Source organism: Microchirus variegatus (genome assembly GCF_963457635.1).
Source record: "Microchirus variegatus genome assembly, chromosome: 2".
NCBI classification, from domain to species: Eukaryota; Metazoa; Chordata; class Actinopteri; order Pleuronectiformes; family Soleidae; genus Microchirus; species Microchirus variegatus.
The window spans coordinates 43,643,827-43,667,619 of record NC_139803.1 but is presented as its reverse complement, the minus strand read 5'-3'; the positions used below and the strand labels follow the sequence as shown (position 1 = coordinate 43,667,619).

Below are 23,793 nucleotides of genomic sequence, written 5' to 3'. Positions count from 1 at the left end.
TTTTGTTTCGTTTTCTCAGGTTTTCTCCGGAATTTCCCAATTTCTCCGAATGACCCTGAAGTTGTCGTCCGTTGCTAATTCCGACAACTTTGGTCAAAATAACAAAAAAATATTTTCCTTTTGTTGTTTTTGTTTCGTTTTCTCAGGTGAAAATTATTCGTAACGCAAGTTGAAAACTAAAGAAAAATATTGACGATTTATTGCTAAACGGTTAGCGTCGTCGGTTGAAATTTCAAACTTGTTAAATGTTAAAATGTTGTAAAAACGTCGTCCGTTTGTTGTTTTTGTCGCAGTTTTGTCTTTTTTGAAAAAAGGTATGAAGTTTTTTTTTTCAGATTTTGGTTACATTTGTTTAAAAAAAAAAAAAAAAATTGCGATTCATTTGGTCAAAATGACTAAAAATATTTTCTGATTTGACGAAAACGTTAAAAATCACATTTTGTTGTTTTTGTTTCGTTTTCTCAGATGCAAATTATTTGTAACGCAAGTTGAAAACAAAAAAAAAATATTGACGAAAGTTTTGTCGGGAAATTTTAAACTTGAACTTTGTTGCTAAAATGTTGTAAAAACGTCGTCCCTTTGTTGTTTTGTCGCAGTTTAGCCTTTTTTTTTTTTAAAGGTACGAATACTTTGTAACGAGTTAAAAACGGAAAAAATATCCGCGCACCGACCCTGAACTTCACGTCCGTTTTTGGTCAAAGTAAACATTTTGCTGGATTTTAATAAACAAACGCAAATAGTTTGCGTTTTTGGTTGAAAACGAACAGAAGCGCTAACATCACTTTTGTTGTTTTTGTCGCAGTTTTGTCTTTTTCGCAGGTGTGAATAGTTCGTAAACAACAAAAATATCTTCACGCGGTCGCTGGGATCGAACCGTGAACTTCGAATTTTGCAAATTTTAATTTTTTTAATTTTGGGTTTTTAACGCACAAGTAAACAAATGTCCCCGGTTCTTTTTGCGCAGGTGTGAATAGTTCGTACACTGGTCGATGACTGAAATCGCGCTTGGGTTTAATTAAAAAAGTTTGCGTTATTGCCGTAGTTTGCCCCGCCGCGTGAGTCGGAGCTAATTTAGTTTTAGCTCACCAACATTGTGTCTTAGTGATTTATTTTCACAATTGTCGTAACTATGTTGTTGTTGTTGTTTTTTTTCGTCCACAGAGTAAACGACGCTAATTTATGGAACTAACCGCTCACGGACTTCGATTGTGCGCGAGCGTGTGTGTGTGAGTGTGTGTGTGTGTGTGTGTGTGCATGTGTCATGTCGGGCATGACGAGCGGCGTGTGCGTGGAGAGCGACCTCTCCTCGATGCTACAGAGAAGCTCCGCCCCCTCCCACCATCACCCCAATCACCACGTCTACGCCGCACAGGGACAGGTGAGTCGCCGACCCAGTCGCTTTGAGAGCGACGTCTGCAGCGCCACCTGGAGACTGAAGTTTGTAACGCGCTCACTCTCCTCACACCAAAGCCCATAGAGAAAATCAGTGATTTTAGCTCACGGGGGACACAGGAGCTGCTGGTCTACTGCTGCCTCGTGTGGTCACTATGTGTCACTGAGGGAAGTTTAAATGAAGGATTTTAAAAGCCGTATTTTACAAAATAAGACATTTGACTGCTGGATATTAGTCGGACTAAGACTATCTGGATATTAGTCGGACTAAATCTAGCTGGATATTAGTCGGACTAAGACTAACTAACTTGATATTAGTCGGACTAAGACTAACTAACTGGATATTAGTCAGACTATGACAAACTGGATATTGGTCGGACTAAGACTAACTGGATATTAGTCGGACTAAGACTTAACTAACTTGATATTAGTCGGACTAAGACTAACTAACTTGATATTAGTCGGACTAAGTCTAACTGGATATTAGCCAGACTAAGACAGACTGGATATTAGTCGGACTAAGACTAGCTGGATATTAGTCGGACTAAGACTATCTGGATATTAGTTGGACTAAGACTAACTGGATATTAGTCGGAATAAGACTTAGTCAGACTAAGACAAACTGGATATTGGTCGGACTAAGACTAACTTACTTGATATTAGTCGGACTAAGACTAACTGTATATTAGTCGGACTAAGACTAGCTGGATATTAGTCGGACTAAGACTAGCTGGATATTAGTCGGACTAAGACTACCTAACTTTATATTAGTCGGACTAAGACTAGCTGGATATTAGTCGGACTAAGACTATCTGGATATTAGTTGGACTAAGACTAACTAACTGGATATTAGTCGGAATAAGACTTAGTCAGACTAAGACAAACTGGATATTGGTCGGACTAAGACTAACTTACTTGATATTAGTCGGACTAAGACTAACTAACTGTATATTAGTCGGACTAAGACGAGCTGGATATTAGTCGGACTAAGACTAGCTGGATATTAGTCGGACTAAGACTATCTGGCTATTAGTCGGACTAAGACTAACTAACTGTATATTAGTCGGACTAAGACTAGCTGGATATTAGTCGGACTAAGAGTAGCTGGATATTAGTTGGACTAAGACTTAGTCAGACTAATCACTTCAGAATCACTGATTTTCCCTTATGGACTTTGGTGTGGGAGAGTGAGTGGTTTACAAACTTCAGTCTCCTCTTGGAAAAGTCCGTCTTAACAGTGAAGATAATGACGCGAACACGCTCTAAAGACGTCGTAGACTCTGTTTTTTCTTTTATTTTGACGTGATTGTTGACGTTGTTTTCCTCGCAGGTGTCCAGTCTGACTCCGATGCTGGACTACACCACAGAGATGGACCGTTACCGCTCGTCCATCGCCAACTTCTACAAAACCAACGTCAACATGAACGTGAACGTCACAAACTTTCCTCAGTCGGCCAAGCTGGCGGCCCGTTTGGCGGCCGCCGCCCCCATCTTCCCGCCCGCCGCCGCCGCCAGGCTGGGCAGCATGGCGGCGGCGCCCTGGGGCTGCCACGACAACATGAACATGAACCACCCGGCGGCCATGTTCTGGAGCCGGCCCAAACACGTGTCGGCGGCGGCGGCGCATCACCACCACCACCACCATCCGTCCGCGGCGCAGGGTCACGTGACCTCCTCGCACCCCCACGGTACCAGCATGCACCACGGCGGTGGGGGGTCGGGAGGGGCCGCCGCGGCGGGGAGAGGCGGAGGGAGCGGCGAGGGGGGCGGAGCCGAAAAACACGGACACACCGCCTCCTCACTTCCTGTAACGCAGGCTCACCATCCCCCCATGGCGCCCAGCAACGCGAACTTTCTCCCCGGTTACAGCGGCGGCGCCGACTGCGGGATTATGAACAAGCAGGGACACGCCCACCCGGACATGATGGGCCTATCGGAGGGCGGGACCTGCAACGGAGGCGGGGTGATGGGCAGCAGCTTCCTGGGGGGGCTCGGATTACCCCCCGGGGTCATCGTCATGGCGATGGGGTCGGCGGGGGGCGGGATCACGGACGCGAGCAGCGCCTTCCAGATGACGGGCGGCCAGCGCGCGCTCACGGACTGCCAGCAGCACGCCACCTCCTCGCCGTGCCCCTCCGCCGCCTCGCCCTCGTCGTCGTCGGTGGCGGCGGCGGCGGGGGGCGTGGCCCTGTCCACGTCGTCGTCGGCGTCGTCGGCGGCGGGCGCCGTGGCCAAGAGGAAGCGGAAGCGGTGCGGCGTGTGCGGGCCGTGCCGGCGGCTCATCAACTGCGGCGTCTGCTCGTCCTGCCGCAACCGCAAGACGGGTCATCAGATCTGCAAGTTCAGGAAGTGCGAGGAGCTGAAGAAGAAGCCGGGGGGAGGAGGGGGGGGGGCCCTCGAGGTGAGGGGGAACACACACACACACACACAAACACACACAGTGTGTTAGCTAAGTTGATTTGTTTGTAACGTAAATTTCCGCGTCAAACTAAGGTCGTAGTCCGACTAAGACGGGAGAGCGGACAACTCGCCGCGTCAGCGCAAGAGAACATTTACTGATTGGCCGTGTACGTCTGACTCCGCCTCCGTAGGTGGCGCTGTAGCCGTATATAAGCTAGCGCGTATCGAGTTGGTTTCCTGTTGACTTTTAAGCCGACCCCGACGTGGCTATTAGTCAGACTAAGACTCGCTGGATATAAATCAGACAAAGACTGAATATTAGTCGGACTAAGACGAGCTAGATATTAGTTGGACTAAGACTAACTAACTGGATATTAGTTGGACTAAGACTAACTGGATATTAGTCGGACTAAGACTAACTGGATATTAGTCGGACTAAGACTAACCGGATATTTGTCGGACTAAGACTTAGTCGGACTAAGACTAGCTGGATATTAATTGGACTAAGACTAACTGGATATTAGTTGGACTAAGACTAACTGGATATTATTTGTACTAAGACTAACTGGATATTAGTTGGACTAAGACTAGCTGGGTATTAGTCGGACTAAGTCTAACTAACAGGATATTAGTCGGACTAAGTCTAACTAACAGGATATTAGTCGGACTAAGTCTAACTAACTGGATATTAGTCGGACTAAGTCTAACTGGATATCAGTCGGATTAAGACCTACTGGATATTAGTCAGACTAAGACGAGCTTGATATTAGTCGGACTAAGACTAGCTGGATATTAGTTGGACCAAGACTTAGTCGGACTAAGACTAGCTGGATATTAGTCGGACTAAGACTAGCTGGATATTAGTTGGACCAAGACTTAGTCGGACTAAGACTAGCTGGATATTAGTCGGACTAAGAATAGCTGGATATTAGTTGGACCAAGACTTAGTCGGACTAAGACTAGCTGGATATTAGTCGGACTAAGACTAGCTGGATATTAGTTGGACCAAGACTTAGTCGGACTAAGACTAGCTGGATATTAGTTGGACCCAGACTTAGTTGGACTAAGACTAGCTAGATATTAGTCGGACTAAAACTAGCTGGATATTAGTTGGACCAAGACTTAGTCCGACTAAGACTAGCTGGATATTAGTTGGACCAAGACTTAGTCGGACTAAGACTAGCTGGATATAAGTCGGACTAAGACTAGCTGGATATTAGTCAGACTAAGACTAACTTATTGGATATTAGACAGACTAAGACTAACTAACTGGATATTAGTCTGACTAAGACTAACTGGATATTAGTCGGACTAAGACTAGCTGGATATTAGTCGGACTAACGTGTTCACATAAACACCCATTACCGCCTTAGTCCGGCTAAAATCGGACTCTCGGCGTGAACGTAAACGCAGACTGATGCGTTTCTGTTTCACAGCCAATCACAGCGCGGCGGCTGTGAGGGCGGTGGACAGCGCGGCTCGCCCTCTTAACGACGCGGTCGGCGGTTCGATCCCCGGCTTAACCTCACATTGATCCTGACGGCGGCGTGAGAATGAAAAAGAGAGGGAGGAGAGAATGAGTGTGTGTGTGTGTGTGTGTGTGTGTGTGTGTGTGCGGAAGAACAACACTGGACCATATTGTGTGTGTGTGTGTGCGCGAGAGTGTGTGAGAGTGTGTGTGCGTGAGTGTGTGTGTATCTTGGCTCATTTAACCCAGATCACTGCCAGCGAGGCATGAGCTTGAAAGCATTTCTCACCAGCTGAGTGTGTGTGTGTGTGTGTGTGTGTGTGTGTGTGTGTGTGTGTGTGTGTGTGTGTGTGTGTGTGTGTGTGTGTGTGTGTGTGTGTGTGTGTGTTGTACAGATGGTGGGTGGTGAAAAGCGAGTGCTTGGTCCCTGCTGAGGTCTGGCAGCCTGCCAACACACACACACACACGCACGCACGCACACACACGCACGCACACACACACACGCACACACACGTCTCCACTGATTCAAAGTGATAAAGTGAGCTGTGGGGAACGAGAGGAGAGGGAGGATGTGTGTGTGTGCGCTTGTGTGTGTGTGTGTGTGTGTGTGTGTGTGTGTGTGTGCTTTAAGAATTAGCGGTGATCAATAATTCATTGACACAGCGTTCGACCTCACTGATGACTCCATATATCACACACACACACACACACACACAAAGTTGTTTCTGTTGGAATCTTCACAAACTATCACTAATTATTCCCTCGACATTCACACACACACACACACACACAGACTCACACAAGTGTGTGTGCGTGTGTGTGTGTGTGTGTTACTACAACAGTGAATTAACAGCCGTAATCTTCCTCAATTACACACTAATTGAACCTGTGGAGGCTAACAGCAAGTGACAGCCTGTGTGTGTGTGTGTGTGTGTGTGTGTGTGTGTGTGTGTGTGTGTGTGAGAACAGGTGTTTCCACACTCTTGCCTCATCCCTGATTGGTCGTCTCCGATGTCACTCGACTCTCAGCCAATCACAGAGCAGTTCAATCCACACGGAAACACAACTTTACAACAACAACAACAACAGTGTTGTCCTTTAACGCGACATTGTGTCAGGAAGTCTTTTATTTTGAAAAATGTGCGTTTGTTTTTGTGTGGACAAAACAAAGCTGAGACTTTTACTTTGAAAAATACTCGGTCGCGTTTTAGTGTCGGCTGGGCGGCTTGAAAACGGACGCGTCGTATTTAATGTGGACGAGCGGAGACTGAGACTTTTATTTTGAAAACTGCAGGCTTGTGTTTTAGTGTTGACATGGGAACAGAAACCTTTTATTTTGAAAACTGATAGGCCATGTTTTAGCGTGGAAGAACAAAAACTGAAACTTACTTTGAAAACTAATTGTGGGGTGGCGTTTTAGTGTGGACGAACAGAGACTAAGACTTTTACTTTGAAATCTGCAGGCTTGTGTTTTAGCGTGGGGCAAACAGGAACAGAAAACTTTTATTTTGAAAACCACTAGGTCATGTTTTAACGTGGACAAACAACAACTGAGATTTATTTTGAAAACTAATTGTGGAGTGGCCTTTTAGTGTGAACTTTTATTTTGAAATCTGCTAGGTTGCTTTTCGCGTGGACAAAGCAAAGCTGAGACATTTATTTTGAAAAACCGCTAGGTCATGTTTTAGCGCGGGAAAACACAAACTCAAACTTAGTGTGGACGAACAGAGACTACGACTTTTATTTTGAAATCTGCAGGGTTGTGTTTTAGTGTCGACAAACAGGAACAGAAAACTTTTATTTTGAAAACCACTAGGTCATGTTTTGACGTGGGCAAACGGGAACAGAAAACTTTTATTTTGAAAACTGATAGGCCGTGTTTTAGCGTGGAAGATCAAATTAGCAGGGTTGTGTTTTCGTGTGGACAAGCTGAAATTGGCGTTTTATTTTGAAAAACGTCTTATTCTATTGTTGTTATTTTGACTGATTTAACGTCTCGTTCTTACCGTTGTTTTCTTCTTGTCTTTGTCGTTAGCGTCCTCCGTCCGTCCCGACCGGCGAAGCCTTTCGTTGGTTCTTCTGAAGACGGCGTCGCAGCTGGGCCTCGTCACGAAACAGGAAGTCGAATCGCACAAAGCCGCTGACGCTGGACGATTAATCTGCAGCGGGATTACAGTTTCACTCTGTGGATTATATTAAAAACAACTTCAAATCCAAAACAACAAGGAAGACACACAGGTGGACGAGGGGGAGGGGACAGTTTGGCCCGCCGGGTCAATAAACCACCGCTAACTGGCTACAAATGCTAGCTGCACATGTTAGCATCGCAGGAAACGGCAGTTATTTGTTAAAATGTTCCGAGTGAAGGATTCCAACGGAACTGTTAGCACAAACTGAAGCTAGCCAGTTCACTCAGCTTGCAAACTAACTAGCGAGTTGTTAGAGATGCTACAAGGCTGTAGTTGTTCATGTTAGCATCACAAGAAGCTAACAATTCAGATTGAAGGATGTGGGAGGATCCTTCATCAAAAAAAGTAGCTCTCAAATAGCTTAATGGAGGTTATACAGATGCTAATCACCTACAGCTAACTCACTGAAATTGTTAAAGGCTGTAGTTGCTCGTGTTAGCATCACAAGAAGCTATAGTTATTTGTTTAAATGTCCTGAGTGATAGATTCCGGACAATCTTTCATCAAACAAACAAAAAAATCATCAAGCTAGCTCTCAATAGCTTAAAGGAGGTTGTAAAGATGCTAATATGCTACAGCTAACTCACTCAAATTCACACAAGGCTGTAGTTGTCACGTTGTGTTGGCATCACAAGAGGCTACGGTTTCTTTAAAGGTCCAGATAAAGCATAATAGAGGTTTGTTGAGATGCTAATAAGCTACCGCTAGCTGTGTGTTGCACATGTTAGTAACTCGCTAGCTGTGAAATCTTTCAAATTAAACTCAGTGCTTGCTGTGTGATGCTTTGCTCTTTGGAGACAAACGTCTCGACTCTAAAACCCGTTGTCCAGATGCTACATATGCTAACGTTGTTAGCGAGCTAGCAGGCAGCTAAATTGCTATAGAAAAGACAAAGACAAATTAAAAATAACGGAAATAAAGCCAGCGAACCCTCTACGATCAACGGACTCCGTTCAAATGCGGTAAATGTGGTCGCCCTGTCACACGGGGGCAGCACTGAGCAGCCTAACAGTCTCCTCCCCTTTGTCCGATCAAGGCCTCATCCACTGGAAAACAAAAACCACGATGAGTTTCACCAAAACCGGACGACGGGTTTAAACGTCGTAGAAGCGACGTAGCGACAGCAGGAGTTACGAACTGACCTCAGCAGGAACGTGAACCAGGACCGTTAGCGTAAAAAAAAGGCAACGACAAGTTCGCGACAGTAGGACTTCAACTACCACATCACTGTTAGCCGTCTCTTTTGTCTACCTCCTCCTCAAGAACTTCAACAAACAAAAAAAAAGGCACCTTGACTGGTTTTTAACGGAGTCCCGATCCGATCCTCACGCAATCTGGTGTTTAGACGTTTTTTTTTTTTGGTTTGTTTTCACGTGTTTTTACGTCACTGCGGGGTGGGGTGAGGGGGGGGGGGCGGGGGGGGGGCGGGGTCTCTGGAACGTTCTCAGGGCGCAGTCAATCTTCCGTTTGGGTTTTTGTACGAACTGAAGAAAAAAAAAAACATGTCACTTTGTCGTATTTTTGTACTCGTGTCAACGGCGGACGTCGACCGTCGTCGGGGAAACGTCGGAAACGTTTGGCGCCAAATTGAAACGTCCGGTCGCGAAAAAAGCTTCAGTCTGAGAGAGAGAGAGAGAGAGTTCGGAAGCAACATTCCACGCTAACACAAAAAACGAGACATTTCCAACGCGTCTGGGCGACGAAAACACGCAAAACGCGTGTTCACGTAATGTCTGAAGATCGCGAACGGCTCGACATAAAATGGTTCGGGCTGAAATGTTGTTTTGGTTTTTGCGACTTTGCGTTGTGCCCCCTAGTGGCCGTTTGTTACTTTATCCACAGCAGACCGGTACCAGTTCACGTCTTTATCTTCACTGTTGGGGGTTAGGGTTAGACTTTAACAACAGGAAACTGAAGTTTGTAAAAACCACTCACTCTCCCACACCAAAGCCCATAGAGAAAATCAGTGATTTTAGCTCACGGTGGACACAGGAGCTGCTGGTCTACTGCTGCCTCGTGTGGTCACTTTGTGTCAACGTGTTAAGTTTAAGTGAGGGATTTTTAAAGCCGAATTTTACAAAATAAGACATTTGAAGTTAGTGATGGAGGCAGCAGTGGATCAACAACTCCTGTGAACTCACTGGATCACTGGTTTTCTCTATGGGCTTTGGTGTGGGAGAGTGAGTGGTTTTACAAACTTCAGTTTACACAAGAAAAAGTCTGTCTCACAGTGAAGATAAAGACGTGAACGTGTTCTAAAGATACCGTAGACTTAATCTGGCGTGGATTTTATCAGGTACAAAATGTTTAACGAACAAAAAACTGACGTTTCCAAACCACTCACTCTCTCACACCAAAGCCCCATAGAGAAAACCGGTGATTTTTAACATCGCGGGGACACAGGAGCGCACAGGAGTCGTCGATCCACTGCCGCCTCCGTCACCGACGTCAAACTTCTCGTTCCGTCAAATTCGGCTTTTGAAAAAGCGTCGAATCAGATTAACCGCAGTGACGCAAAGCGACCACACGAGGCAGCAGCTAAAATCACTTTTAGATCGTGTCGTCGGGACGCGTCGGAAATGTCTTTTATTTTGTCGTTTTCTATCGTTTCCTTTTGTTTTCTTTCTCCTGCGTCGCTGTGGGAGATGGAATTAATTTTACCCCCCCCCCCCCCGTGTTTGTTGCGGGTGGGCAGGAGGGAGGGGGGGGGGGAGGGGGGAGGACGTCCTCATGTCTTCTGTCTCTGTGACCTCCTCTGAATTATAATAAAGCATTTTCAAAAGATGAGCCACGAGTGTGACGCACACACACACACACACACACACACACACACACACACTCTGCAGGAATATGGATGTCAGGTGATTGCATCATACAATACAGTGTGTGTGTGTGTGTGTGTGTGTGTGTGTGTGTATACATTAAGATGAACAATATGTTTTTGTGTTTTTTTTTCTGCCACAAGATGGAAGCTGTGTGTGTGTGTGTGTGTGTGTGTGTGTGTGTGTGTGTGTGTGTGTGTGTGTGTGTGTGTCATCTCAGTAATGGTTTTGCTATCACACACAGAGACGGCCCGGTTGTCCCTGACGACGGTGCGCCGTGTTGCCTAGCAACAGCGCTAACAATGGCCCGCCACCAGTGTTCTAGAATGTGGGCGTGGCCTGAGAGAAGGGTGGGTGGGGGTGGAGGGGAAGGGGGGAGATGCGATGTCAGTAAAACATGACAGTTTTCAGAATAAAAGTCTTCATTTCTGCTCGGCCACACTGAAAACACGACATGATTTTCAGAATAAAAGTCCCCGTTTCTGTCGGTCCACACTAAAACGCGACCAGCAGATTTCAAAATGAAAGTCTCGGTTTCTGCTCGCGACAGTAAAACATGACAGTTTTCAGAATAAAAGTCTGCATTTCTGTTTGTCCAAACTAAAACATGACCCTGGTGTTTTCAGAATAAAAGTCTCAGTTTCTGTTGTGAGAGTACAACATGACCGTTTTCAGAATAAAACTCCCAGTTCCTGTTTGTCTACAGTTTTCAGAATAAAAGCCTAAATTTCTGTTTGTCCACACTAAAACACAACCAGCAGATTTCAAAATTAAAGTCTCCGTTTCTGCTCGCGACAGTAAAACATGACAGTTTTCAGAATAAAAGTCTGCATTTCTGTTTGTCCAAACTAAAACATGACCCTGGTGTTTTCAGAATAAAAGTCTCAGTTTCTGTTGTGAGAGTACAACATGACCGTTTTCAGAATAAAACTCCCAGTTCCTGTTTGTCTACAGTTTTCAGAATAAAAGCCTAAATTTCTGTTTGTCCACACTAAAACACAACCAGCAGATTTCAAAATTAAAGTCTCCGTTTCTGCTCGCGACAGTAAAACATGACAGTTTTCAGAATAAAAGTCTCCGTTTGTGTTTGTCCACACTGAAACACGACCATGTTGTTTTCAGAATAAAAGTCTCCATTTCTGTTTGTCCACACTAAAACTTAAGTTTTCAAAATCAAATTCTCAGTTTCTGTTGCAACAGTAAACCATGAGTTTTCAAAATAAAAGTCTCAGTTTGTGTTTGTCCACAAACGTGACCCACAGTTTTCAGAATAAAAGTCTCCGTTTGTTTGTCCACACTAAAACATGACCCTGATGTTTTCAGAATAAAAGTCTCAGTTTAAACCATGACCAATTTCAGAATAAAAGTCTAAATATCTGTTTGCCCACACTAAAACATGACCCACAAGTTTTCAAAATAAAAGTCTCAGTTTTTGTTGTGTCAGTATAACACAAAGTCTGTTTGCTTCTCTAAACTCAAACAAGACCTGTAGTTTTCAAAATTAAAGTCTCTGTGTCTGTCCCCAAACGTGACCCAGTTTTCAGAATAAAAGTCAAAATTTCTATTAGTCCACACAAAAACATGACCCACAGATTTCAGAATAAAACTCTCATTATTGTTTGTCGACACTGAAGCGCAAACCTGAGGTTTTCAAAATTAAAGTCTCAATTTTCTGTTTGTCCACAAACAGGGGCCACAGTTTTCAGAATAAAAGTCTCCCGTTTATGCTCGCAACACTAAATCTTGGAAGTTTTCAAAATAAAATTCTCAGTTTCTGTCGCGACAGCAAACCATGACCATTTTCAGAATAAAAGTCTAAATATCTGTTTGCACACACAAAATCATGACCCACAGATTTCAGAATAAAACTCTCATCATTGTTTGTCCACACTGAATCACAAACCTGAGGTTTTCAAAATTAAAGTCCCAGTTTTCTGTTTGTCCACAAACAGGAGCCACAGTTTTCAGAATAAAAGTCTCCCGTTTCTGCTCGCGACACTAAATCTTTGAAGTTTTTCAAAATAAAATTCTCAGTTTTATTTTACACGGCAGTAAAACATGACAGTTTTCAAAAAAAAAGTCAAAATTTCTGTTTGTCCACACTAAAACACAACCAGCAGATTTCAAAATTAAAGTCTCCGTTTCTGCTCAGTAAAGCATGACCATGTTTTCAGAATAAAAGTCCCAGTTAACCCTAACCCACACTACAAAAAACACGTATAGTTTTCAAAATAAAATCAATTCCTCCAGAAAATGCGTTTTGCTTCCGTCTTCAATGATTTATTTTGGTCTTTTTCACTTTACTCGAGCAGAGCCGGGACTTGGCGCTGATCCACCACAGAGTGTGTGTGTGTGTGTGTGTGTGTGTGTTTAACAGCCGTTTAATCGGACCCTGATCGTCGTAATTAGCATGAGATAGCGTCGCTCGCTTCTCCCCCGAGACTCATTATCTCCCTGTTTTCTACCTGTGAGCGACAGAGGGGGAGGGGGAGTGAAGTCGATGGGGGGGGGGGGGGAGGAGTGGTTCAAACCAAAGGAAGACTTTAGTCTGGCTCCATCTGGTGGAGGCAAAATCCTACTGCAACCGACGGACACTGACAGGAAACAGGGTGTTTGTAAACCACTCGCTCTCACAATGACAAAAACCGCTATTTAACGATGATTTTCTCCGTAGACTTCGGATACCGTTTTAAAGTTCGCGTTTACCGAAGGAATCCGAAGAAAAAAACGCCGAGTCGTGTTCTGACCAAAACTTTTTATTCACAGACTCATTTACATGACGACCAGCATCACACGCCGTCTCTGCATTTCACGTAGTCGTAATGACGTCATTTTGACTTCTCTGAGGTTGACGGACAGACGGACAGACGGAAGGGGGCGGGGTCTAAACGTCAACTTATCATCAAATATTTTCACACTTTTGTTATAATTATAATTATTATTATTTTTTTCATGAAATTGTCTCTTTAATTTGCGACTAAACCTTTAAGCTGAAAAAAAAAAAAAAAAAAATCAGATTTCAATCCAAAACGTTTAAATTAGACATCAAACATTTGTCTCCGCCCCCTGGAAATAATTAAAAAATCCAATTTTCTTCGTACGAACCTAAGAGGGCAGAATTTCCTCGAACTCTATCGACAACTTATTTTTTTTTTTCTTAAAAACCGCAACATAAGAAACAAAAATACAAATCAAGACTTCTTTTCGGACATTTTCTCAGTGAAACATCGCACTTTTCTACGTTGTAGACTCGCGTACAATGTCTTTTTTCTTTTTAAAAAACACACCGGCGGGCGAACGCTCGTCAAGCGTCCGAGTTCGCGATGCGCCCGTCTCTTTCGACGTCACCGTGATTCTGCTTCGAGACGGAGTTGGCGTCAAAGTGGTTGTGAAGTTTCGGCTGCGATCCGACGATGCGCTCCGACTGCGAGTTATCCTCCGCGTTGACCGCGTCAAACGCTAGCGAGGGTAAGGCGGTGTGGTTGAGGCGTCTTGTGGCGGTCACGTGAGAGTTCGAGCTAGCGTGCGCCGTAGCGCTCGTCGACTCCGCGAGACCTTGGCGGCTGACCGTTGAGGAAGTTCTAGCGTCCGTCAGACCTTCGGAAGCTGCGCCGGAAGAGTGGACCGTACGTTTAGGACTCCTCGGGCACGGGTTGTCCCGAGTCCTGGCGTCAACGGTCAAAGCTAAAAGAGTAGCATCTCCAGCAACTTTACTGCCAGCAACATGAAAGTCACTGGGAGGAACCCGAGAGGAATTTAGGCTAACGGTGTTTTTCCAGTGACCGGTGTGAAACGGCCTGGACGAGGCGGGCTCCATTGTGTGGAACTCAACAGGAGATCTGGACCTTTGGGACGGATTGTCCCGTGAGATGGAAGAATCATCGGGTGAGGACGAACTCCGAGTCCTGGCGTCAACGGTCAAAGCTAAAAGAGTAGCATCTCCAGCACCTTTACCTCCGGAAACGTGGAAGTCATTGGGAGGAACCCGAGAGGAATTTAGGCTAGCGGTGTTTTTCCCGTGACCGGTGTGAAACGGCCTGGACGAGGCGGGCTCCATTGTGTGGAACTCAACAGGAGATCTGGACCTTTGGGACGGATTGTCCCGTGAGATGGAAGAATCATCGGGTGAGGACGAACTCCGAGTCCTGGCGTCAACGGTCAAAGCTAAAAGAGTAGCATCTCCAGCACCTTTACCTCCGGAAACGTGGAAGTCATTGGGAGGAACCCGAGAGGAATTTAGGCTAGCGGTGTTTTTCCCGTGACCGGTGTAAAACGGCCTAGACGAGGCGGGCTCCAGTGTGTGGAAATTAACGGTCGACCTGGACCTCGGGGACAGATCGTCTGACTCAACGGTCGAGGCTAAAAGAGTCGAAGACACGTCGTTTGAAGCGACTCCGGAGAAAACGCCGCCGCCTGCCGCTGCATCTCCAGCACCATGGAAGTCGTCGGGAGGAACCCGAGAGGAATTTAGGCCGATGGCGTTTTTTCCGTCGCCGCGAGCCGGTCCGGACCAGGCGGGCTCCGTCGAGCGGAAATCAACGGGGGAAACAGAATTGACGGGAAGAAAGTTAACGGGCGGAAACCTAAGGCTCGGCGGAGGCCAGTCGGAAGGAGAATAAAAAGTGAGCGGTAAAAGTAGAGGTCCGGCGCTCGCCGAGCTGTCGTCCGAAGCGCCTCTCAACGCCAAAGAGTTTGCCAAGCGTTTCTTGAGCGTTGAAATCGGGGGGATGGCGTCGACGTCGTCGTCGCCGGGCAGACGGGAGTCAACGAGGGGGGGCGTCGAGTTCGAATCGGAGAGGAGCGTCGTGACGGGCGACAGGCGCGGACTCCCGGCGTCTTTGTGCTTCAGCGGCGGCGGCGTGTTCCGGTTGTGGGCGCGAACGGGACTGGCCCTTTTCAGGAGGGGGGGGACGTCCATGGAGCGCGTCTGCTGCTGCGGCGGGGACAGCGAGGGGGCGGAGCTACTACACGTTGGCAACTCAGAGTCCCGACTTTGGTCTTTGGCGCCGTTAAGCTCCGAATCCGCGGCCGCTGCGTCCGGATTTCGCGAGCGCCTTTTTCTTGAGTTGGGCGAGTCGAAGTTCAAAGGGAGGTCGTGTTTGGGCGCCACGATTCCCTTCAGATCTTCGAGAATGGCGGCGAGCAGGCGGCTGTCGGAGGGCGAGGCGCTTTTGCGAGGATTTGATTTCCTGCGATGACGTTTATCGCGAGCGGCGGGCGCTCTCTGTTCGGCCGCCGCGATTGGTCCGCGCGCGCTCAAAGGCGGTTCGTCGTCGTAGTCGTTTTCCACGTCGATGTCGCGGTCGCTGTTGCTGACGCTCCCGACGTCGATGGGACGCGCCGCCTCCGCCTCCGACCCGTCAGAGCCGCGGTCCAGGATGTCGACGGGAAGCTCGCCGACGTCTTCGTCCAAAGCCCCGCCCACGCCGGCGGAATGCGCCAACGGGAGAGGGGGGAGGTCGGAGAAGTCGACCGTCTGCTGGCTGCTGAGCGGACTGCTGCTGCTGTTGACGGCGTCGCGGCTGCTGTCGCTGTCGAGGGTGATGATGACGGGCGAGCTGAGCGGGAGAGACGAAGAGTGTCAATAAAGTTCTGGAAAAAAACATTTTTTTTACAGATTCTAACAAAAACAAACCCCTGTCCTGCTGGTTTTACCCGTTACAGAAATGTCTTTTGTTATGAAGGTACAAGTTGTGATGGTTACTATCAACAGACGCATTTAGTTTGGCTCCATCTAGTGGAGAGAGAACCCTACTGAAACTGATAACCTGTAAAGTGTATATACTGGAGTGTTTTCAAACCACTGAACCAAAACCCAGAGAAAAAAATCTGTGATTTTTAGCTCATGCAGCTGCAGGGGCTGTTGGTTTACTGCTGCCTCGTGTGGTCACATTGTGTCACTGAGGTTAATCCAAACTCAGGATTTTTGAAGCCGAATTCACTAAAATAAGACATTGTAAGTTAGTGATGGAGGCAGCAGTGGATCAACAACTCCTGTGAACTCCTGTGTCTCTGTGATGTTAAAATCACTGGTTTTCTCTATGGGGTTTGGTGTTGGAGAGTGAGTGGTTTACAAACTTCAGTTTCTTGTTGATTAAACCTTTTGTACTTAACAAAATCTACGTCAGTTTGAGTTCACGGTATCTTTAGAACACGTTCACGTCTTTGTTTCACTGTTAGACGGACTTTTCCAACAGGAAACTGACGTTTGTAAACCACTCACTCTCCCACACCAAACCCCATAGAGAAAATCAGCGATTTTAGCTCATGGTGGACACAGGAGCTGCCGGTCTGCTGCTGCCTCGTGTGGTCACTTTGTGTCACTGAGAAAAGTCAAACTGAACTGTTTTCGAATGCCGAATAAAACATTTGCTGTCTCTTATTGAGTCGGCAGCGGAAAAACAACGACTTATTGCTGCGATGTCATTTTATTTCTTGTTTTATTGATTTATATGACTTTTTCCTGTGGACTTTGGTGCAGGAATGTGAGGCTTTTTTTTTTTTTTTTTGAATACGACAATAAATTAACTTCATTAAAAGCTTAATTGCATCATTGTAATCATTGTGCGTCTCACCTGCTGTGCTGCGGGTTACGATGACCTTTCCTGCGGCGTTTGCGCGAAGGCGGCGGCGCGGCGTCGCAGCTGCGCTCGTAGACGATCTCCACGCTGGGACTGCGATCGTCTCTGCACTTCCTGCTGCAAGAAACGACAGGTATGACGTCATCGCGTTTGGCGACATGTGACAGATTTGAATTTCAAACAGGAAGTGGCTCACCTGTCTCCACGGTAACCGCCGCTCTCCTTCCTCCGCCGCCGCTTCCGGCCGTCTCTCGTCTTCCTCTTCCTGCTCTCGCCGTCCCGCCTCCTCTCCCTCTGATCGCCGCCGCCGCCGCCGCCGCCGCTGCCCGGCCTCCACGTCGGGTCCTTGTCGTTGCTGTCCAGGTGGCGGCTCTTGTACTTCCTCTTCCCGCCGGGCTTCTCCCTGCTCTGGGCGTCGCCGGGCGAGAGCGAGGGCGTGGGCGGCGTCTGCGGCGAGGACGCCTGCGGCGACAGGCAGAGCGGCGAGGAGGCGCGGGACGACGGCGAGGAGGAGGTGAGCGAGGAGCAGTTGAAGTCCCAGCTGGAGTCGAGCGGACTGGGCGGCAGCGGCGAGCCCGACTCGGCGCTGGAGTGAAACGGCGAGGGCGTGTGGGGGTGGCGGCACATCATGGCGGGATAGATGGAGCGGTTGGGGTTGTAGAGCGTGCCGCTCTTCTCCTGCGCCCTCCTCCTCTTCTTCCTCCTCTTCCTGTTGTCGTTGTCGTGGCGGCGTTCGCTCGGGCTGATCGAGCACACCGACTCGCAACTCCGTCCCGAGCTCGCCGACCACGAGCGCGAGCGACACGCCGTCGCCGCCGCCGCCGCCGCCGCCGCCTCGTCGCTCTTCTCCTTTAACGATTCGTCCGGCTCCTCCCTGAAGGCGCTGGACGTGGACGGGGGGATTGAGAGGGGAGGGGAGGTGGCGGACGGGAGGGGCGGAGCCTTTTCGGCAGACTCCTCCTCCTTTTTGGCCTTGACGCCGTCGTCCTCGGTGTCGGAGGAGAGCTGCACCAGCTCGGGAGTTCGCTCCGCGATCGGCTTCTTGTATCCGACGATCAAACACTCCTCCTCCGTCCTCTCCGCCTCCTGGTGGGCGGAGCTAGACGTCAGCGGGGTGAGCGAACACGACGGCTCGGCCGTGGAGTAGGAGGGGCCCGGCGTTTCGTCGTCCCACGCCGACAGGCTGAGGCAGCTTCCTGCTTGGATGACGTCGTCGTCGTCGTGAGCGCTCGCCGCCCCTCCCTCCTCTGACCTCCCGCCCACAGGCCCCTCCTCTTCCTCGCCCTCGGAGATGGCGATGACGGAGCTGCCGTCCGAGGGGCTGCTCATGCCCTCCAGCTCCATGGCGGCGGCGGGCGGCTCGTACGCCGCCTGCAGGTCGTAGCTCTCCAGCGTGAGCGGCGAGCGCGCGAAGCTGACCAGCTCGTGCAGGAAGTGGTCGGTGCGCGCCAACAGGAACGGCCGCAGCTCCTCCTCGATGGTGGGCGTGTCCTCCAGCCCGTGGCGCGACAGCTGTGCCGTGATGATGCGCTGGACGATGTCGACCAGCGAGTTGTGAGCGCCGTACAGCACCGTGAGCTCCCGCCGCAGCCAGGGGCGGAGCTTGTTGAGGTGGGCGGGGTTGTGGCGGAAACTCTCGGCGGAGACGTCGCCCTGCTGCGCTCGGCTGTCGCTGACCCCGGCGACGCCGTGGACACGTATCCCGCAGCGGTACAGGCCGCGGCGGAACGCCACCGTCTCTCGCTCCCTGAGCCGCCGCAGTGCCCCGCCCTCTTGCTGCTGGCGCCGTCTCGCCACGAGGCGCGTCATCAGGCGGCGATACGTGCGGTCGTTGTGCGTCCTCGTCGTCCTGGGGCCCGTGAGTCCGTCGAATATGACCCCGCGCCCCGGGTCCGGTCGCCCCCTCGCGTTTGCCTGCTGCCCTAGCTCCTCCCCCTCGTCGCCGTCGTCTGCGGCGGCGAGATTCGGAGACAGAGAAGCGAGAGGAAGCGTCGGCGAGTCAAAGTACATCTCCCAAACGCCGGCGCCGCGGCCTCCTCGTCCCCCGCGCTCCCGCCGCGTCCTCCTGATGAGGCTCTCGCTTCCGCCGCCGTCCGCCGCCCGGTTCCTCCTCAGCATCAGGCGCAGCATGCGCGGGTCGTTCCTGGCGGCCGACACCATCGCCGCCACCATGGCCACGGTGGCCGCCACGCTGCTGTTGTTGTGCGGCGGCCGCAGCGTGTACTCCTTGAAGTCGTCCTCGGCGCGCACCGAGTGCAGGATGGAGGCGAACGGCTGCTTGCAGAGCGGACACTCGGCCTTGTTGTGCGACCACTCCTGGATGCAGGGGAAGCAGAAGCGGTGCAGGCAGCGGTCCAGGTACGCCAGGTTGTTGAAGCGGTCCAGGCAGATGGGGCACTTGGAGTCGGGCGACGCGTCCTCCGCCGCCACCATCGCCCTCGTCGAGGTCGAGGCGGCGGTGGTGGTGGCCGTGGTCGAGGTGGAGGGAGGGGGGGTGGCGTCAGCAGCAGCGGGAGCGGCGGAGGTCGAAGCGGCACTGTTGGCGTTTTTCCTCCGACTGCTGCGGCTCGCTCGACTCTTCTCCTCGTCCTCCGCCGGCTGACTGCCCCCTGCTGCGCCGTCTCGGCGGCGCACGCGGAGCTTCATGCGCGTCGGCGCCATCACCTGAGCAAAGGGAAGAAATGGCGTCAGGACGCCGTCGTACAAACCAACATCTCCGATGATACTTGTCATAGAAACGATTTTTATTGTTAATTTAGTCGTGCTAGTTCACCAACTTTTACAAAAATACTTTCCCAAATAAGAAAAATACAGGAAACACTTGATTAAGTTGTTTTTATAAAATAAATTAACAAATAGTCATGAATCCACATCACGACAGAAGAATTTTGACAATCTAAACCAATTTTTTTCCGCCATTATTAATTTAGCATATATATATCAGCTAGCTGCAAGTGTATTTACTCACTTTGAATATATAGCGGTTGTAGTTTTAGCTAATATATCAGCTAGCTGCATGTGTATTTACTCCCTTTAAATATATAACGGTTGTAGTTTATAGCTCATAATATCAGCTAGTTGCTAGCTGCAGGTGTATTTACTCCCTTTTAGTTTATAGCGGTTGTAGTTTTTAGCTAATACGTCAGCTAGCTACAGGTGTATTTACTCCCTTTTAGTTTATAGCGGTTGTAGTTTTTAGCTAATACGTCAGCTAGCTGTGAGCCAGCTGCGAGCTACAGGTGTATTTACTCCCTTTGAATGTATAGTGGTTGTAGTTTTTAGCTAATATATCCATTACACAGTCCTAGCTCTACTCTACGAGGAATCGTTATAGCACGGCTGTATGAAACCGCCGTGGCCTGCAAACACAAACTAGTGACCTGTAAAGCAGTTGTTTTGGGCAAACTGAATCATTAGAGTCAGTGGATTAAAAAGATTTAGTTCACAGAATCGTTCAGTACTTCCTGCATGAACGTCACTGAACTGAAATACCACTGAACGTGGTCGTGATCGGGCCCGGGATCGCCGGCTTTCAGCAGTGATGTCTCTAAATACACCAGACTTTGTTTAATATTGACATTTGTTTTCAGGGATTTTTGTCTTTTTAACTTTAACAGAAAAGTGTATTTACATGACTTTCTTATATATATTTTTTCACGCACCTTTAACCACAACAGAGAACGTCAACTCTACGTTTTGGGCAAACAAGACCCAAGTCCTATTCTCACGTATCCTCCTACTGTGTAATCTGGTTTCAAAATCCGAATTGGCAAACCCCACTGTTCATATACTAAATAATCTGAGTCACACCATCCGTCACGTCAGCCTTTTAAGTTCTAACGCTGTAAAACATGACTTCCTGATTATAAATATGACGAAAAAGCTGCAACGTGAAACTATCTTTGTCACTTTAAACCCACTGGTGAGAACTAAATGAGCTCAAACTCAACCTTTGGTCCACACTGAGAACACAAACACACAACGTCATGATAGTAATCATTAGTCGCTGGCTCGAGTCCAGCTCGCTATTGTTAGGGAAACAGAAACAAGCTAATGTTAGCACTGGTGAGGCTCAGGTGCTTCTCTGTGTCCGCGTCATATTAAATGTTCGACATTGTTCTACCGGGTGGTGAATAATGAAGAAAAAACGACACATTTACGTTAAACCGCGAAACAATAAACGACAAATGCACTGACAGTGGCGGCTTCGTTAGCCTGCTAGCATGCTATGAGCTAAACCCGCACCTGAGCAGAAGTCGACTCCCCGGGTCTCTTCTCATCCGGGGCTTTCTTCCTCCTCCTCCTCCCGGCAGAACTCCGCACCGTGAGCGGCATCGGTCGCCGGCGACGTCTTCCCTGTGCTCGGCTCGGTTCACGCACAGACACCGGTCACAGGTGGAGACATCTGTGTCCGCAGAGAAACGGTCCCGAACGGCAGCTACGGCTCCAGCGACTCACGGCAACGGCGAGAAGTGTGCCGCGGTGCACGATGGGAAACGGGACACGGAACTGTGTTTTTCCGTAAATGATCGTAAATAAAAACGATGAATCACTCGCAAAGTATGTTAATAAACCACAAGTGTCAAGAGTGAGTAATGGGTTTTTTTGGTTTGTGGAAAGTGAAGCAGAGTAAAGAGCTTGTTATTGTTTTCGCTATGTATCTTGTACGGGCAAGTGTTCTCAGTGCTGCCCCTAACGGCCGGGAGGGAGCACAGTCACCTGGAAGTCACAGTTTAAATTGTCTATGTTACGTCACGTCTGAGACCTAATGTTTTAAAAAACAATTACACGGTATAAGTATTCGTAAATAGTTCGTTTTTTATTTGTATTCAGGAAATCGTCAATTCTGCTACCAATACATCCGAAACAGGAGATGGCGCTGTAGACCGGCGACCACACATACAACAGCAGCAGCAGCTGTCTTTGAACCCGCGAAGAAGAAAGCGGAGCTGTAACGAAGCAGCAGCGGTGTAAACAAACAAGATGGAGACCGTGAGCAGGAGAACTTTGGACAGAATCTACTCTGCGGTACACTTAACATTTCATTTATTTAAAACCGCTGACAGTTAGCTAACACCAGTTAGCCTCCGGTCGGTTTGCATTGAACTTTTACTCGTTAAACTAGTCGTTAGTTGGTAGCTAGCACCAGTTAGCCTCCATACTAGCCTGCAAACTAGCCACCAGCTGTAACATCCAGTTACCATGGTAACTATTATAGTTTTGCCTACAATTGACGTAAATATATAAGCTATCTGCTAGCTACAGGTGTATTTACTCCCTTTCTGTTTATAGTGGTTGTAGCTTCAGCTAACATAGTAGCTAACCACCCACCACTGATACTGTGTGTGTGTTTTTATAACTGTTGGACTGAAATGTGGACATTGTCCCCCCCCCTGTCCACTCCTTGCCTCAGGTCCTCCTGGGGATCGTGGTCTTGTCCTGGTCTTACGTAATCTACGCCAGCAGGATCGCAGCTCAGTGGCTGCTGGAGAAGAGGACGGGGGTCCTCCGGCAGGACTGACGGGTCTGGACGGGACCGGACCGCGGCGACAACATCCGGAGACGGCGGAGGAATCTGGACTTCACTCGTATTTTTTATATATTTTTTAAATCTCAGGACACGACTTCCAAACAGCTGAGGGACAGGTTTTGTCTTCGGGGACACGAGGACCAACAACAGGCAGCAGCTATAGTGATGTTGTGCTGGCTTTAGCCACCAGGGGGAGCTGCTCACACAGTCATTCCCACAGAGACAGCGTCAGGATCCACGGTTGTTTTTTTTTCTTCTATCTTTTCCTTCAAGACTGACGTGTTTATGTTTAAATAAAATGTGTTCAATAAAGTTGTTAATTTATAAAACATCTCTTGATAATGTCTGATTTACCCATTTAATAATGATACTTGTTACAGAAATTTGCTAAAACAAAATACGTTCCCAAATAAGAAAAATGTAGGAAACACTTGATTTACTTAATAAATTGACAAATAGCAATGAATCCACATCACTACAGAAGAAACTTGACAAACTAAACCATCATTTTCAAAGATTAATTACAAGATTACATAGCTGATTACATTTTCACAGTCGTTTTTAGCTAATATATCAGCTAGCTGCGAGCTACAAGTGTATTTACTCCCTTTTAATGTATGGTGGTTGTACTTTTTAGCTACTATATTAGTCAACCACTAGCTGCATAGCATTTAGCTGATATATTAGCTAAAAACTACAATCACTGTAGCCTGAAAGGCAGTAAAATACACCTGTAGCTAGCAGTTAGCTGATATATTAACCACTAGCTACAGGTGTATTTACTACATTTAATGTATAGTGGTTGTAGTTTTAAGCTTATATATCAGCTAACTGCTAGCTACATGTGATTTACTCCCTTTCAGTTTATAGTAGTCGTAGTTTTTAGCTAATATATCAGCTAGCTGATAGCTACATGTGTATTTACTCCCTTTCAGTTTATAGTAGTTGTAGTTGTTGGCTAATATATAAGCGAGCTGCAGGTGTATTTACTCCCTTTTAATGTATAGTGGTTGTCGTTTTTAGCCAATATATCAGCTAAGTGCGAGCTACATGTGTATTTACTCCCTTTCAGTTTATAGTAGTTGTAGTTGTTGGCTAATATATAAGCGAGCTGCAGGTGTATTTACTCCCTTTTAATGTATAGTGGTTGTCGTTTTTAGCCAATATATCAGCTAAGTGCGAGCTACAGGTGTATTTACTCCCTTTCAGTTTATAATAGTTGTAGTTTTTAGCTAATATATCAACTAGCTCCGTGCTACATGTGTATTTACTCACTTTCAGTTTACAGTAGTTGTAGTTGGTAGCTAATATATCAGCTAACTGCTAATTACGGGTGTATTAACTCCCTTTTAAATGTATGGTGTTTGTAGTTTTTTAGCTACTATAGGCGCTATCTGCGAGCTACAGGTGT

General features: G+C 47.8%; 2 protein-coding genes across 2 annotated transcripts; one reads left to right on the top strand and one right to left on the bottom strand.

The window, feature by feature from the left end:
* Positions 1 to 1,261: 1,261 nt before the first annotated feature.
* LOC310944767 (uncharacterized protein) lies at positions 1,262 to 7,343 on the top strand (the record flags this gene model as incomplete). Its single annotated transcript, XM_083910584.1, has 3 exons — positions 1,262 to 1,378; positions 2,723 to 3,793; positions 7,296 to 7,343. 3 exons carry the CDS (start codon positions 1,262 to 1,264, stop codon positions 7,341 to 7,343), a joined length of 1,236 nt encoding a protein of 411 aa, XP_083766710.1.
* Positions 7,344 to 13,085: 5,742 nt separating this feature from the next.
* Positions 13,086 to 21,269, bottom strand: LOC310942300 (uncharacterized protein). The gene is made up of 4 exons (XM_083907660.1): positions 21,098 to 21,269; positions 17,049 to 19,516; positions 16,847 to 16,969; positions 13,086 to 15,829 (listed from the first exon to the last, which is right to left on the bottom strand). The coding sequence occupies exons 1-4, from the start codon at positions 21,185 to 21,187 to the stop codon at positions 13,576 to 13,578; spliced, it is 4,935 nt and encodes a 1,644-aa protein (XP_083763786.1). The 5' UTR covers positions 21,188 to 21,269; the 3' UTR covers positions 13,086 to 13,575.
* Between the last annotated feature and the right edge of the window lie 2,524 nt (positions 21,270 to 23,793).